This window comes from Bos indicus, chromosome 27, assembly GCF_029378745.1.
Source record: "Bos indicus isolate NIAB-ARS_2022 breed Sahiwal x Tharparkar chromosome 27, NIAB-ARS_B.indTharparkar_mat_pri_1.0, whole genome shotgun sequence".
Classification (NCBI taxonomy): Eukaryota; Metazoa; Chordata; class Mammalia; order Artiodactyla; family Bovidae; genus Bos; species Bos indicus.
Genome location: NC_091786.1, coordinates 33,112,611 through 33,127,496, shown reverse-complemented (window position 1 = coordinate 33,127,496; position 14,886 = coordinate 33,112,611). Strand labels below are relative to the sequence as shown.

General features: G+C 48.7%; 1 protein-coding gene across 1 annotated transcript; it reads right to left on the bottom strand.

The window, feature by feature from the left end:
- Positions 1-2,724: 2,724 nt before the first annotated feature.
- On the bottom strand, positions 2,725-12,152 carry PLPBP (pyridoxal phosphate binding protein). The gene is made up of 8 exons (XM_019953572.2): positions 11,988-12,152; positions 9,915-10,022; positions 9,789-9,824; positions 9,230-9,305; positions 8,563-8,697; positions 6,196-6,338; positions 5,661-5,759; positions 2,725-4,076 (listed from the first exon to the last, which is right to left on the bottom strand). The coding sequence occupies exons 1-8, from the start codon at positions 12,084-12,086 to the stop codon at positions 3,951-3,953; spliced, it is 822 nt and encodes a 273-aa protein (XP_019809131.2). The 5' UTR covers positions 12,087-12,152; the 3' UTR covers positions 2,725-3,950.
- Between the last annotated feature and the right edge of the window lie 2,734 nt (positions 12,153-14,886).

Below are 14,886 nucleotides of genomic sequence, written 5' to 3'. Positions count from 1 at the left end.
GTGTCATAAACGATTATAAAAGGGGATGGAGGAGGACCATTTGAATATTAAGAGGTTGCTTTGTTAAGAGATGCGGTGAATCTGTGAGGAACTTCCCCAAGACAAAACCTTGAAGGATTCACTGGGGAATTTCTGCGTGTCCAGACTTTCTGGGGCTGGGTACCAGGCCCACCAGGGTCCAGGGGCTGGACAGCATCGTCAGAGACAGGCTGCACAGGTGGGTGGGATCCAGGATGGCGTGCGGTTGTCACTCAGGAAACTTGCCGTGGACGCTGTCAGGGTTTTGGCGGAAATCTGAATACTCATGCTTGGCCCACGTAACAAGACAAAGTCACAACTGGCTCTCTCTGCGAAAGGTCCTAGCCTGTGGTGGGCATATTGGACTTTGGTTTCCTTTAGTGATCTGGGTTTGAGTCAGCCTCCCAGAGTTCCCCGCCCAGATCCCCTCCTTAGTTCTTCTTGATCTGCAGACACGCACAAGCTTGAGGGGTCTCTTGTTCCAACTACGTCTCTCCCAAAGTTTCCACGGAACCCTCAGAACCCTCAGCCGAGTTTGCAGAGAAGTGAGGTATCTGAAAGAACCTTGTGACTCTGCAGAAGTCAGCCACGTCGCTTGGGAAAACCGTGTCTTTCCTGGCTTCTGTTTTGACTTAAAAAGAATGGGTGAGGGGTGACTGGAGAACCCCGGAGGGCAGCCAGGGGGAGGTGGCAGATGCTGTGAAGCTGGTGGGCGGGGTGCCCTCCCTGATCCCGGCCCCTCTCTCAGATCTGTACCCTCTCAGATGAAGTTGAAAAAGAGAAGGGGTGGGACTTTCTCTGGTGGTCCAGTGGCTGAGACTCCACACTCCTAATTTAGGGGGACCAGGTTCAATCCCTGGTCAAAGAACTAAATCCCCCATGCCACGCAGCCAAATAAGTAAACAATCTCCATTAGAAACCATTCTCCTGATAGATAAATACATTTATTAAAAACAGGGTGATGCTAGATGACAGTCTCTCCCAGGGTAATTTGCCGACAGTGGCACCCCAATGCTTGCCCCTCAGGTAGGCCAATGTCGCCACCTAGAGGTAGCTCTGAGTCTCTTAACAGCAAGAGGCCACATCTTTTCATAATTCCTGAAATGCAAACATTTAACTTTCTGGCCTTTAGAATTTACAGTAATCAGTTCAGTTCAGTCGCTCAGTCATGTCCAACTCTTTGTGACCCCATGAACCGCAGCACGCCAGGCCTCCCTGTCCATCACCAACTCCCGGAGTCCACCTAAACCCATGTCCATCGAGTTGGTGATGCCATCCAACCATCTCATCCTCTGTCGTCCCCTTCTCCTCCTGCCCTCAATCTTTCCCAGCATCAGGGTCTTTTCAAATGAGTCAGCTCTTCGTATCAGGTGGCCAAAGTATTGGAGTTTCAGCTTCATCCGTCCTTCCAATGAACACCCAGGACTGATCTTTAGGATGGACTGGTTGGATCTCCTTGCAGTCCAAGGGACTCTCAAGAGTCTTCTCCAACACCACAGTTCAAAAGCATCAATTCTTCAGCACTCAGCTTTCTTTATAGTCCAACTCTCACATCCATACATGACCACTGGAAAAACCATAGCCTTGACTAGATGGACCTTTGTTGACAAAGTAATGTCTCTGCTTTTTAATATGCTGTCTAGATTGGTCATAACTTTCCTTCCAAGGAGTAAGCATCTTTTAATTTCATGGCTGCAATCACCATCAGCAGTGATTTTGGAACCCAGAAAAATAAAGTCAGCCACTGTTTCCACTGCTTCCCCATCTGTTTGCCATGAAGTGATGGGACCAGATGCCATGATCTTAGTTTTCTGAATGTTGAGCTTTAAGCCAACTTTTTCACTCTCCTCTTTCACTTTCATCAAGAGGCTTTTTAGTTCCTCTTCACTTATTGCTTCACTAAGGGTGGTATCATCTGCATATCTGAGGTTATTGATATTTCTCCCTGCAATCTTGATTCCAGCTTGTGCTTCTTCCAGCCCAGTGTTTCTCATGATGTACTCTGCATATAAGTTAAATAAGCAGGGTGAAAATATACAGCCTTGACGTACTCCTTTTCCTATTTGGAACCAGTCTGTTGTTCCATGTCCAGTTCTAACTGTTGCTTCCTGACCTGCATACAGGTTTCTCAAGAGGCAGGTCAGGTGGTCTGGTATTCCCAGCTCTTTCAGAATTTTCCAGTTTATTGTGATCCACACAGTCAAAGGCTTTGAACTTCAGAATCCCTCCTTTTATCTGCAGTGTGGCTTTGGCTGCATCTGACTCTCGAGAGTCCCTTGGACTTCAAGGAGATCCAACCAGTCAATCCTAAAGGAAATTAGTCCTGAATATTTATTGGAAAGACTGACGCTGAAGCTGAAGCTCCAATACTTTGGCCACCTGATGAGAAGAACCGACTCATTGGAAAAGACCCTGATGCTGGGAAAGATTGAGGGCAGGAGGAGAAGGGGATGACAAAGGATGAGATGGTTGGATGGTATCACCAACTCAATAAACTTGAGTTTGAGCAAGCTCTGCGAGTTGGTGATGGACAGGGAAGCCTGGTGTGCTGTAGTCCATGGGGTTGCAGAGAGTCGGACACGACTGAGTGACTGAACTGTGGCCTAAGGCGCACCATTCTTGTAAGCTGTGCAATGCCAGGATGGGTGTGGTGGCTTCCAGTTGGGTCCAATGCCCTCTCCTGTTAGACTCACTCACTACACCAGATCGTAGAAAATAAATCTTTTAATTGCGTTGTAATTAGCACAGAAGGTGTAATTCAAACTCACATTTTTATTTAATAGATGCTGAATTATCACACGAGAGCTTTGATTGAACAGTATAGGAATCGTAATGGTTTAAGTTTTACAAAACTGCATTCAGCAGCATTATCATGGGAGTTGTTTTCATACAATTAAAAGACTGGGGTTTGAATAAATAAGAAAAATCCACCTAGAAACAAACGATGACCCAGACCACAGCCGTCTGTCGTGACTGCCTGAGAATTGTGCTTTCTGGGTTTTGAAGAGCTAGCTACACTATTGACAATCTAGAGTTGCAAAATCCTGGCTTATAAATACAGTCGGGAGGGGAAGCTATAAATGCGCCTAAAAAGAACTCCCAGGAATAGGGCCCTCAAAGCCAAGTCTTGTTGAAACTGTGAGCCTGAACTGGCTTTGGGGGAAATCTTTAATTTCTGGGGAGCTACTGGAGATCCACTGGTGTTTGATATGAAATTACCACAGCGAGGACTGCGGTGGGGGGAAAAATTGAATCACTGGACTCTCATCACCACAGAGCCCTGGGTAAAAGCTCAAAGTCCTGTGTTTGGAAGGGATGGTGGGAAGGCCCGAGGCCTGCTCATGGTAGTCACCCTGTAATTTTCAGGGTCATAGGGTGGTTGATGGATGATACAACTCTCATCGGCCACAATATGGGCGTGCAGGATTAACTCGAGCTGGGTCCTGAAGTTACCCAAACTGCCATCTGGAGTGGAGACCGATGCTAACTGGGTGGGACGGCAAGTGGGGGGGACAGAGACCATGCTGCTCCAGCGTGGCAGAGGCGACTGCTCTGTGGGGTCTGTACGGAGCTGGCAACAGGGATTTTCTATCCAAGTGGATGATGAGTGGGAATCCCTCTAACTGTGGCAATTACAGGCAACACCTGGGAAACACATTCCTGGGCAAAGTTCAAGCCTGAACTCAACTCCTGGCCCTGGCCTAGGCATCTGATCTGCAGAAACGTCTGGATTCCTCAAATCCAGTCCAAAGCCACTGCTTGCAGTGAGCTTCCTGTGTCAGACACTAGGTAAGACGCTTCCCAATCACACACATCGCCCCGGGCATGCTTTTGTCAGGTCCCAGGAAGGCGTGGTGGTGCGGTGACTGGGGGCCCCTGGAAGGCGGAGGCCCAGGTGAGCGCACGGTGAGTCTTCTGGATCCGGCTTCGGGTCAGTGTGCCTGGGCCACCTCCTCCGGGGCCTGCAGCTCTGCTGCGGGCTTGTCCGTTTTCTTGGAGTAATCTCGCTCTCCAAAAATGGTGCTTCCGATGCGGACGTTGGTAGATCCCACTTCAATCTGTGGGGAAGAAGAAGGGGCTAAGTTTAAAAAAATAACGAGATGCAGCAGATGCAGCTGAAGGACTGTGGGGCAGTGGTGGTAAACACCAAAGGGGTGTTTACGAAGTACGTAAGGAGAGACTGCAGAGACTGGGGAAGGCGACTGGCACTTAGTGGGGTGGGCAACAGGGGTGGCAGCCGTGCGCGACACAGCAGCATGACAGAGAGCCGTCTTGTGGCCCACACGCCCTTCTCATATGCTGGGGTTTCAGAGGTGAGCAGCCCTCCCTGTGAGTGAGTGAGCACAGGATCGAATTCCATTTTATGTAGAAATACCAACCTTATGGCAGAGAGTGAAGAGGAACTAAAAAGCCTCTTGATGAAAGTGAAAGTGGAGTGAAAAAGTTGGCTTAAAGCTCAACATTCAGAAAACGAAGATCATGGCATCCGGTCCCATCACTTCATGGGAAATAGACGGGGAAACAATGGAATCAATGTCAGACTTTATTTTTTTTGGCCTCCAAAATCACTGCAGATGGTGACTGCAGCCATGAAATTAAAAGACGCTTACTCCTTGGAAGGAAAGTTATGACCAACCTAGATAGCATATTCAAAAGCAGAGCTATTACTTTGCCAACAAAGGTCCATCTAGTCAAGGCTATGGTTCTTCCTATGGTCATGTATGGATGTGAGAGTTGGACTGTGAAGAAGGCTGAGTGCCAAAGAATTGATGCTTTTGAACTGTGGTGTTGGAGAAGGCTCTTCAGAGTCCCTTGGACTGCAAGGAGATCCAACCAGTTCATTCTGAAGGAGATCAGCCCTGGGATTTCTTTGGAAGGAATGATGCTAAAGCTGAAATTCCAGTACTTTGGCCACCTCATGCGAAGAGTTGACTCATTGGAAAAGACTCTGATGCTGGGAGGGATTGGGGGCAGGAGGAGAAGGGGCCAACAGAGGATGAGATGGCTGGATGGCATCACCGACTCGATGGATGTGAGTCTGGGTGAACTCCGGGAGTTGATGATGGACAGGGAGGCCTGGCGTGCTGCGATTCATGGGGTCGCAGAGAGTTGGACATGACTGAGCGACTGAACTGAACTGAATATACTCTTATCTTCCAATCCTGCAACTACTGTAGATCCAGAGGAAAGTTTTACAGTGTGGTTCTTGGAACTTGATCAAATTAGCCTCCGCTCTGGAAGATCGTGTATGTGAGTTGCTAACACAGCACATCTATCAGTGTGTGCTCAGAGCCGCTGCATCCTGGGGGATCTCTGCGTACGATCAGACACTTCGTCAGGACTCAGTGTCATATGACCACGCCCAAGCATGAACACAGGGAAACGCCTTTTTAAAAAGCTGCAGTGTAAATTCTTTCGATTTTCCTTTAGATCCCACTTAGGGAATTAAACTGAGTTGTAATTTTTTTTTTTTAAATGAGGTGTCAAGCTATAATTTCTATACAGTTCATTTGAAAAAAAAGAAGGGGCCGGGGACATCAGCGTAGGTGAGAGACACTGCCGCGTGGCGCCTCGATGCGACGGCGAGGCGTTGCCTTTGGACCCGTCCTGCAGGCACCCGAGGGCGCCCGGGAGATACTCACCGCGTGCTGGAAGTCCACGGACATGCCCATGCTCAGCTCCACCTGCTCGGGGGGGGCGCCCAGCTTCCTGCACAGCTCCTCCCGGAGGGACAGCAACACCTGACGGGGAGACAAGTGTGACGCCATCTTACCCCGGCCTTCTCCGAGGGTGGCTGAGAGGGGCCGAATCTTAACACCTCTGACAGAAACTACTTCTTTATTCCTCATGGCTTCAAGGCCTGTCAAAATCACCACAAATCACTGGAAGGGTTTGTAGAGAACTCTCCTACTTTCAAGAAAACTGTCACTCATTGGAGAGGAAGCCGGAGCTCCTTTTCTCTGAAGACCGTGTGTCAGGCAGGTTCAGACTGAGTGGAGAAGGGTCTGTGGGGGTTTGGGGGACCTGTTCCCGTTTTCCGTATGAGGAGAGTTTAAGAGGTGGGTTATCAAGTAACATGACAAGAGATGTGTGGAAAGTCTGTGGAGCTGACGGCAGCAGCCAGCCCCGGATACCCTCAGCGGATGTGAGCAGCGCCCTCACCCCAGGCCCGAGTACCTGGAAGTCTGGGTTCGGTCCTTGACTAAGATCGTGCCCGAAGCTCCCAATGGTCATCAGCCCCACGAACTCCAGGCTGGGGCACTTGGCATTGATGTGTTCCACCAGGGCTGCCGTCTCTGCAGGGGGCAGGCCGTGTTTGCCTTCACAAAAGAGACAGAAGACCCACAGGTTCTAGGAAGCCAGAGGAACACCGTTCCCTAGGACAGGGGAGGCGACTCTCAGGCAAGAGGACTTCTTGGGAGAACTTGTCCTCAAGACTGAACTGGTGACTGAAATGGTGAGGTGTCTGTTTGTGTTGCTCCCCTTCTGACCTGGTCCTGAGTATCTCAAGGAAAGAGCTATAAACTGGATTCTCTTTATTCTACCTCAGCATCTGAGGACAGCTAGAGTAGAAGGAAAAGGAAAAAAATACCCAAAACACTGCTTTTCTTCAAATAGAAAAAAAAATTAATCTAAAAAAAAAAAATTATCTGAACTTTCCTGGCGGTTCAGTGGTTAAGATTATGGGCTTCCTGTGTGAGGGTGGGGGGGAAGCCATCGGGTTTGATATCCCAGGTCAGGGAACTAAGATCCTGCGTGTTGGGTGTGCAGTGGAGCCAAAACATTTAAAAAGAAAAACAAAAAAACACCAAGAAGACGCACATTGCCCAAACGCCAGATTAACCAGAGAATTATTTTTCCCAATCTGGTACTTTCACAGTTTCATTAATTTATTAGTGGAATTGTAAAAACAAATAAAAATGAAGTATATATCATACAGTTTTGACTAGAACTTCGCAAAATTTACCCGATCTTGCTCATTAAAAACCAGAGAAGGAATCTGTGGGAAAACATTACTTGTTATGCAGGTATGAGGACAGATTCTGTCCTTCCCTCATTTAACAAAGAGAGATGCTAGTTAACACTCCAATCTTTAAGGCATTTTAGGGCAAATGATAGCCATTGATCAAGAAATGCTGTAATGGACTCCATCTGGAATCCGTTTCAGGTTTACCTATCAGGATAAAGTAACGTATAATCTTGGAGAAGGCAATGGCAACCCACTCCAGTACTCTTGCCTGGAAAATCCCATGGACAGAGGAGCCTGGTAGGCTGCAGTCCATGGGGTCGCTAAGAGTCAGACACGACTGACTGACTTCACTTTCACGCATTGGAGGAGGAAACGGCAACCCACTCCAGTGTTCTTGCCTGGAGAATCCCAGGGATGACAGGGCCTGGTGGGCTGCCATCTATGGGGTCGCACAGAGTCAGACACGACTGTAGCGACTTAGCAGCAGCAGCAGCAACGTATAATCTAGGTGCACGTACAGATAATGCTGATTGTTAAGCAACCAACTCCAGTGTTCTTGCCTGGAGAATCCCAGGGATGGGGGAGCCTGGTGGCTGCCATCTGTGGGGTCACACAAAGTCGGACACGACTGAAGTGACTTAGCAAAGCATAGCATAGTGAATGCTTATGTACCAGGCACACACGCCAAGTCCCTACGGTTTTTTATTTAATGCAGGAGCTCTGTGAAGTAAGTGTTCTCACTCTCTCCATTCTAAAAAAAGAGGAGACTGAAGCTCTGGGAGGCTAAGGGCCTTTCTCAAGGCCACAGAGCCAGGAAGTGTGGAACTGGGACGTGGATCCTGGCAGCCTGACTCCGGCCCCAGGCTTGTTCCTTCAACCTAAGCTCTATCAGCAAACGACTGGTCTGTAAACACGGATTCTTAGCAAACAGCTAACAAGTAAGATGCATAGGGTCCTGTACCAACAGCTTTACCTCCATCTCCACACTCAAGCCTCGCAGCACCCTCGGAACTACCGCTCTGCTATCGCTGGCAGGTAAGGAAAATGAAGGGTTGGAAGGCCAGGCACGTCACTCAAGGTTCCAGCACTGGGGCGTGGTAGAGCTCAAACCCCAAGTCTGCCTGTTCCAGGCCCAGGCTCTGACTTCTGTGCTATACTGCTAACCCAAGCCTTGTCAAGATATTCCCTGACTGGTGCCCACAGTGGGTTTTGTTCGATTTTCTCCCAATAATGGAAACATGATTTGTTAAGGTTTGAGAAGTATTACACATGTAAATTCGCAATCTCTTTTGGGAGGGAGGGTGACCTCCGGGAATTTTCAGGATCAAAGTCACACAAGCCCCTTCTTGAGCCTCCTTGCCGGCCTCTTCAGAAACTAAGAACGCATTAAAGAATTAGACGTGGACTGGTTTGGAGGTCCTTGTGCCACCGAGACCCTACACACGACAGCTTATTTAACGGCCCCGCGAGCTCCTTCTGTGACCTACTGCATCGGGTGTTCAGGCCTGCCATCTGTCCTGCGCTCCACCATATCCTAAGGGGAAAAAGTCTGCCACCCCCGTCTGCTCACTTACTCGCCTCTCCGCTGGTGTTTATCTGGACCATAACCTTTAACCTTTCAGGGGAACCTTTTTTCTGCCACGCACTGTTCACTTTGTCCGCCAGCTTCACAGAATCGACCGTCTCCAGCATGGAGAGGTTGGGGACAGCTGTAACGAGAGGCAGGTGAGGTTATAGTAGCCACAACTGCTGAGCCTGTACGCCACACCAGGAGAAGCCACTGCAGCGAGAAGCCCATACAACAGAATGAAGAGTGGCCTCCACCTGCAGTGACGAAGGCCCAGCACAGCCAAGATAAAAAAGAAAATTATGTTCGTTACACAATAAAATGAACCTCAAACAAAAAAAAAAAGGAAAAGGGCAAAAGTGTTTCCTGTGCTAGCCAAAAAATTTTTATGGGCTTCAATTCCTTCTCGTTTATTTCAAAAACCGCCCCAAAAATACATAATGTGTGCTAGGGTAGGTTTCCAAGTATATAATACCCAGCCAACTGTGAGTTCATTTTGTTCTTATCATGATGTTTCCCTTTAATCAAGAACTAAGATTTCTTTCCCAAAAGAATCCCTGAAGCATAAATGATGACTGAGGGATAATCTAAAATATTTCCTCTTCCACAGAAGGGACTGTATGTGATACAATGACGAAAAAAACTGTGTCTTCATATTTAGAGTTTTATCTTACCCATCAGTTTGTTGACATTCTGTTTCTGTAGATGGCCAATGAAGTGCCATTTGATCTCAGGACACGAAGACAGAATCTGAAGAGAAAGAGGTGGTTGCGTTTAACTCAGAGTCTGTGGAGGGCTTGCCAGCTCACACACTTCGCACGTCCCCGTCTCACCTTTCCGGTCTAAGCGATAAACCACTATTGCATCTTCAGTCAGGCCCTTAAAGACACTTAGAGAAAAACTGAAGGCTTCTATTTCTCTTCCTTGTTCCTGTCAACTCTCCCCTTCTTTCAGATACTTCCCCTTGAGAAGAAACTGATTAAAGCTTTTAAATCTCAAAAGGATTCAAGGTTACAGCAAGCTTCTAAAATCACCATCTTCAAAAAAGCCACAAAGAAGAAAATGACGGTGTTGAGAGAGAAAATCTAGATGAGAAATATTTGGGGCTCACGGTGAACGCAGGCACTTCTACCATCAGCCTGACCTCCTGCTCTGAAACTTAACTACCAAGGTGGGTCTAATTTCCAACTGAACAGTCAAGATTTAGATACAAAGAATTCAGATTCCACTTACTTGAGGATTTGATGCTTTTTCATGCAGTTCCTGAACCTACAGGGTAAAAAACAGAGTAAGTCAGAAGCCTGGCACATTCGCCTCTTCTGAGAGCAGCTTATGGGCGGGAAAAGGGCCCTCACGTACATAGTTCTCCCCGAAAGTGCGTTGCCCGTGACTGTAGGCCTCTATCACCATGTCCGCAGGTTTCGTTTTGCTGACTGCTACTAGCCGGGGCTGGATGGCTGGGAGATCCTGCCAAGAGGAAAAGAGCCAGATGAGTCAATGTTTGGACTTATTATCCTGATAAGTCCTGTAGGACATCCTGTAGGATGGATCGGCAGAGATCTTTACTTGGCATTTGATAAGATCCACTTTTCCAAGACAGCAGGGCTATCAGTATCAAATAATGTTGATGAAATGTCTTTTGTATGCATGGCATCTAAATCTAATATGTTAGCCACCTTAATATCTAGCAGAGCAGAAGGGACCACCCTGGTGGTCCAGGGGTTAAGAGTCTGTGCTTTCAGGGGGCATGGGTTTGATCCCTGGTTGGGGAACTTATATCTCACATGCTGCATTGCATGGCCAAAAAATAAATACATGTAAAAACTAAATTAAAAAAAAATCTAGCAGAACACCTTTCTCTCTCAGGAGAGCTGGGCAGGTAAGTAAAAACTTTATTTGCTAGGAGTGTGGTCTTTAACCAATATTACCAGTATCATCTGGGTCCCCTCCTGACCCACTGGGTGCGAATCTCAGACTGGAGTCTGAGAATCTGCTTTAAAACAAACTCTTCAGCTGACTCTCTTGCATGGCAAGGTTGGAGGTTTAAGAATCACTTAGTTAAGAAAAGGCATCAATCTCTGACTAGAAGGGAGGCCACTTCCAGTTCCTAAAACCCCAAGGTCAACAGTTTTGGAAACTCATTGTGATCCTGGGGTAGTTATCAATACTGCCTACAATACCGCCTCTCAGAAGCAGCCTTAGGGTAACTCTGTAATTTACGTGGCAGAACCAGTGGCAGAGGGGTGTCCCTGGTGATCCAGTGGTTAAGAATCCGCCTTCCAATGAAGTTCCATCTCTGATCAGGGAACTAAGATCCCACATGCCTTGGGGCAATTAAGCCCACCTCACAACTAGAGACAAGGGGGCGTGCCACAATGAAGATCCTGGGTGGTGCAACTCAGACCTGATACAGCCAAATAAAATATTGAAAAAGAAAAGAAAAGAAACAGTGGCAAAACTGAAGCTTCCCTCCCTTAGTCGGTAAAGAATCCGCCTACAATGAAGGAGACCCGGGTTCGATTCCTGGGTTGGGAAGATCCCTTGGAGAAGGAAATGCCAATCCACTCCAGTCTTCTTGCCTGGAAAATCCCATAGACAGAGGAGTCTGGCGGGCTACAGTCCGTGGAGTCACAGAGACTCAGACCGGTCTTAGCGACTTCACTTTCTTTCAAGGTTAACATCTATTTAACAGCCAAGCAAAGGCTATGCTAATGCAGGTCTCTGAGCTCTGATAACCATATACCATAAATGCTTGAACTAAGAACTTTGACTTCTCTCCATTCAAGCCTGGCTCACTCCACACCATTCAAAATAAAACTTGCACTTGAGGGAGGCAGGTACTGACCTTCAGTCTAAATAAATTCCAAGAGAAGACTAAATATAAACAAGGGAGGAAAAAACTCCCCCATAAACTGCTTGGGACTGGATGTCAGTTCCCTGCTGCCTCAAACGTGCAAAAGCAGCTCCGGTTGCTCCTCAAGTCGGGTCAATTCACCCTCTCCTTCGCTGGCGGAGGCGCTGACATTTACTTTATGAGCAATCTACTGGCTGAGACGCTGCCACACACGTGACCCCCGGCAGACCTGGCCTCCTTTGGGTGCACCTGTAGTGGGCGTCTTCTCCTGCAGTCTCTGGATACAGGCCTAGCCCCTCTCCCCTCCGCCAAGGCTGCTGACCCCTACCACGAAGCAGGCTGGACAATGGTCGCGCTGCCTAGAGACTGGTCATTTTCCTGGGACCGCTAACCTTCAGAAAATCTGACAGGAGCTGGGGAACCCCCTTAGCCTTCGCTAGCTTTTCAGTGCCAAGGCAGCGGGCAGGTCCCGCCCCTCCAGGAGACCCCTCTGCGTCACTGTGACGACCCGTTCCCACGCAGGTGTCCCCCTTTCTCGGCGCGGCCGCCCACAGTCCCCGCGCGGTCCCCTTCCTCACCCGCGGCCGCCGCGCCACCGCCTGCTGCACGCGTTCGTTCACGGCTCGCAGAGCGAAGCCGATCCCCAGCTCCGCCGACATGCTGCCAGCTTTCCACATCCCCCAGGGACCAACGTGGAGCCCCGGGCCCGCGCACCCCGGGCAGAGACCCCTTCCGGTCCCGCCCAGCGCGGGTTTCCGTGAGGCCCAATCACCACTAAGCACCGAGTCGTTTTAGCCAATCGCCAGCGCAGGGTGGGACGGAGGCGGTGTGGCGGACAGCCCGGCCCCCCGGCGACGCCATCTTGGGGAGGTCGCCTCGGAGGCCCTGTGAGGCTCTTGGGTGCCGCTGGCGTCCTTCCGGGTGCCGCTGCCGCCGCTGCCCCCGCCGCCCCGCCGCCCCCGCGGAAGCCGAGAGGTGCAGAGAACCTAGTGTGCTACCGAGGTCTTACTCCTCTAGCGGGGAGACGTGACTTTTATCTCAGATATTCTTGGGAGGAACCGTTAAGAGAGAGAAAGCTGTTACTAAAGAACTTGCAGGATTTACATGCGTGGCTGTTTTCCTTTCGTTATCCTTCAACTCAGTGCTGCCCACTGTAAGCCACATACGTAATTTAAATTTTTCGAATAGGCACACAAAAAATACATTTGTCCTCTAACGATGTACAAGTTGAGAGTTGCATATTTATTTGGGGCAAGATGAGGTGCCCAGGAGGCGGCAGCTCAGCTGAGCTGCTACTGCTACTGCTGCTGCTGCTAAGTCGCTTCAGTCGTGTCCGACTCTGCGACCCCATAGAGGGCAGCCCACCAGGCTCCCCGGTCCCTGGGATTCTCCAGGCAAGTACACAGGAGTGGGTTGCCATTGCCTTCTCTCCCATAGCTGAGGGACTGCTCCAAAGAGGTAGTGGGGGAAGGTCAATATATAAGATTTTGGTGCAGGGGAAATTCAATGCAATCACTTTGTAAGAGTTTTGTCCCCTAGTCGGGAGGATCTGATGCCAAAGAAATTTTGTGCTTTCCTAGATGCAAGGATCAGGATCATAAAACCTGTTCCTGAAATATCCACCTATATAAAGACCTGTGCCATCAGATTCCCTGGAGCACAGAGTACCTCACTCCACCCTGAACTCACTCAGGGGGTGCTGAAGGTCAACAGCTGCTTGCATCTCATCATATCTAGAAGAGCACTAAATCCCTTCATGATGACAACAGATACTGGCTGAATATATTTTGTAAAATGAGCGCTTAATTGTATTGAACTCCACCTTCGACAAAATCTTATATATTGAGCTTCCCCCACTGCCTCTTGGGAGCAGTCTCTCAGAGCTATCGGGAGTACTCCCTCCCAGGCTGCAGTCCTCAATTTGCCCCAAATAAAACTCAACTTGTAGCTCTAAAGTTGTGCATGTCTTTTAGTTGACAATCACAACCCTTAGAAAGTCAAGTTACCCTAATCTGGAGTGACTGTATTAGACAGACATTCCTAAAGCATAATTATTCTTAATAGAGTTTATCTAACAGCTCATTGTTGCCGTTCAGTCGTTAAGTCCTTAAGTATCCGACTCTTTGCCACCCTGTGGACTGCAGCACACTAGGCTTTCTCTGGAGTCTAAAGAATATTGTGACCACACTGTCAAAAATCATCTTTTTTTTGGCCACCTGATGCGAAGAGTCACCTGATGACTCATTGGACAAGACCCTGATGCTGGGAAAGATTGAAGGCAGGAGAAGGGGACGACAGAGGATGAGATGGTTGGATGGCATCACTGACTCAATGGACATGAGTTTGAGCAAGCTCCCTACTCTGTGGTCATAGTTTTATAGCCAAAATTTAGACCAGAGAGTGCTCAAATTGGCTCTGATAACAAGGGCAGATTGGTCCCAGCAGGGATTGTCCTTCTCGGGAAGTGGGGTTCTTAGTTTGATCAGCCCCAGGCTTTTGATTATAGGAGAAAACTCTGGAGATAAGGGAACTTGGGTCCATTTTCCTAGCCTGTGTCAATAAAGAGCTAATATTTTTAGGCCAGTTTTCTTGTCATTGAATCATAGCTAGGGTGACCACTCATTAAAAATTTTTTTCCCAAGGGGTTCCCAGGTGGAGCGTGGAACCTTAGAGGAAGTGCTTCCCACATTAGCTCGAGAAGTTTGTGTTGCACGCTCAAACCAAACCAAACCAGAACCTCACCTGCCAGGGATCACACTCTAAATAAAACAAAAGGCAAAGAGATGCCCAGAAATCAAAAGCCAAGTGACAAGAGTGTTCCCAAAAGATGGTAAAGTGATGACCAGAAATCAGAAGTTAAATGGCATAAATGCCGAACGTGACTTTCCAGTCTCACTAGACCTGCGACCTGGCAGAGTCAGTGCTAGCAGCCCTAATTTTTAGTTCTGATACAGTTTCAAGCAATTTCTTGTGGTTCGTGCATTCTCAGTCATGTCTGACTCTGTGATCCTATGGACTGTAGCCCACTGGGCTCCTCTTGTCCATGGAATTCTCCAGGCAAGAATATTGGAGTGGGTTGCCATGCCCCTGTCAACTACAAATTGGCACTTACCAAGAGCACTGCCGGAGAAGGCAATGGCACCCCACTCCAGTACTCTTGCCTGGAAAATCCCATGGACGGAGGAGCCTGGTAGGCTGCAGTCCATGGGGTCGCTAAGAGTCAGACATGATTGGGCAACTTCACTTTCACTTTGCACTTTCATGCATTGGTGAAGGAAATGGCAACCCACTCCAGTGTTCTTGCCTGGAGAATCCCAGGGACAGAGGAGCCTGGTGGGCTGCCATCTTAGGGGTCGCACAGAGTTGGACACGACTGAAGTGACTTAGCAGCAGCAGCAGCAGCAAGAGCATTGCCAACGAGTGAAAAAAGGTGTTTGCCATCTGCCTCTAAGGAGATTGAACCTCATGCTGCTACAG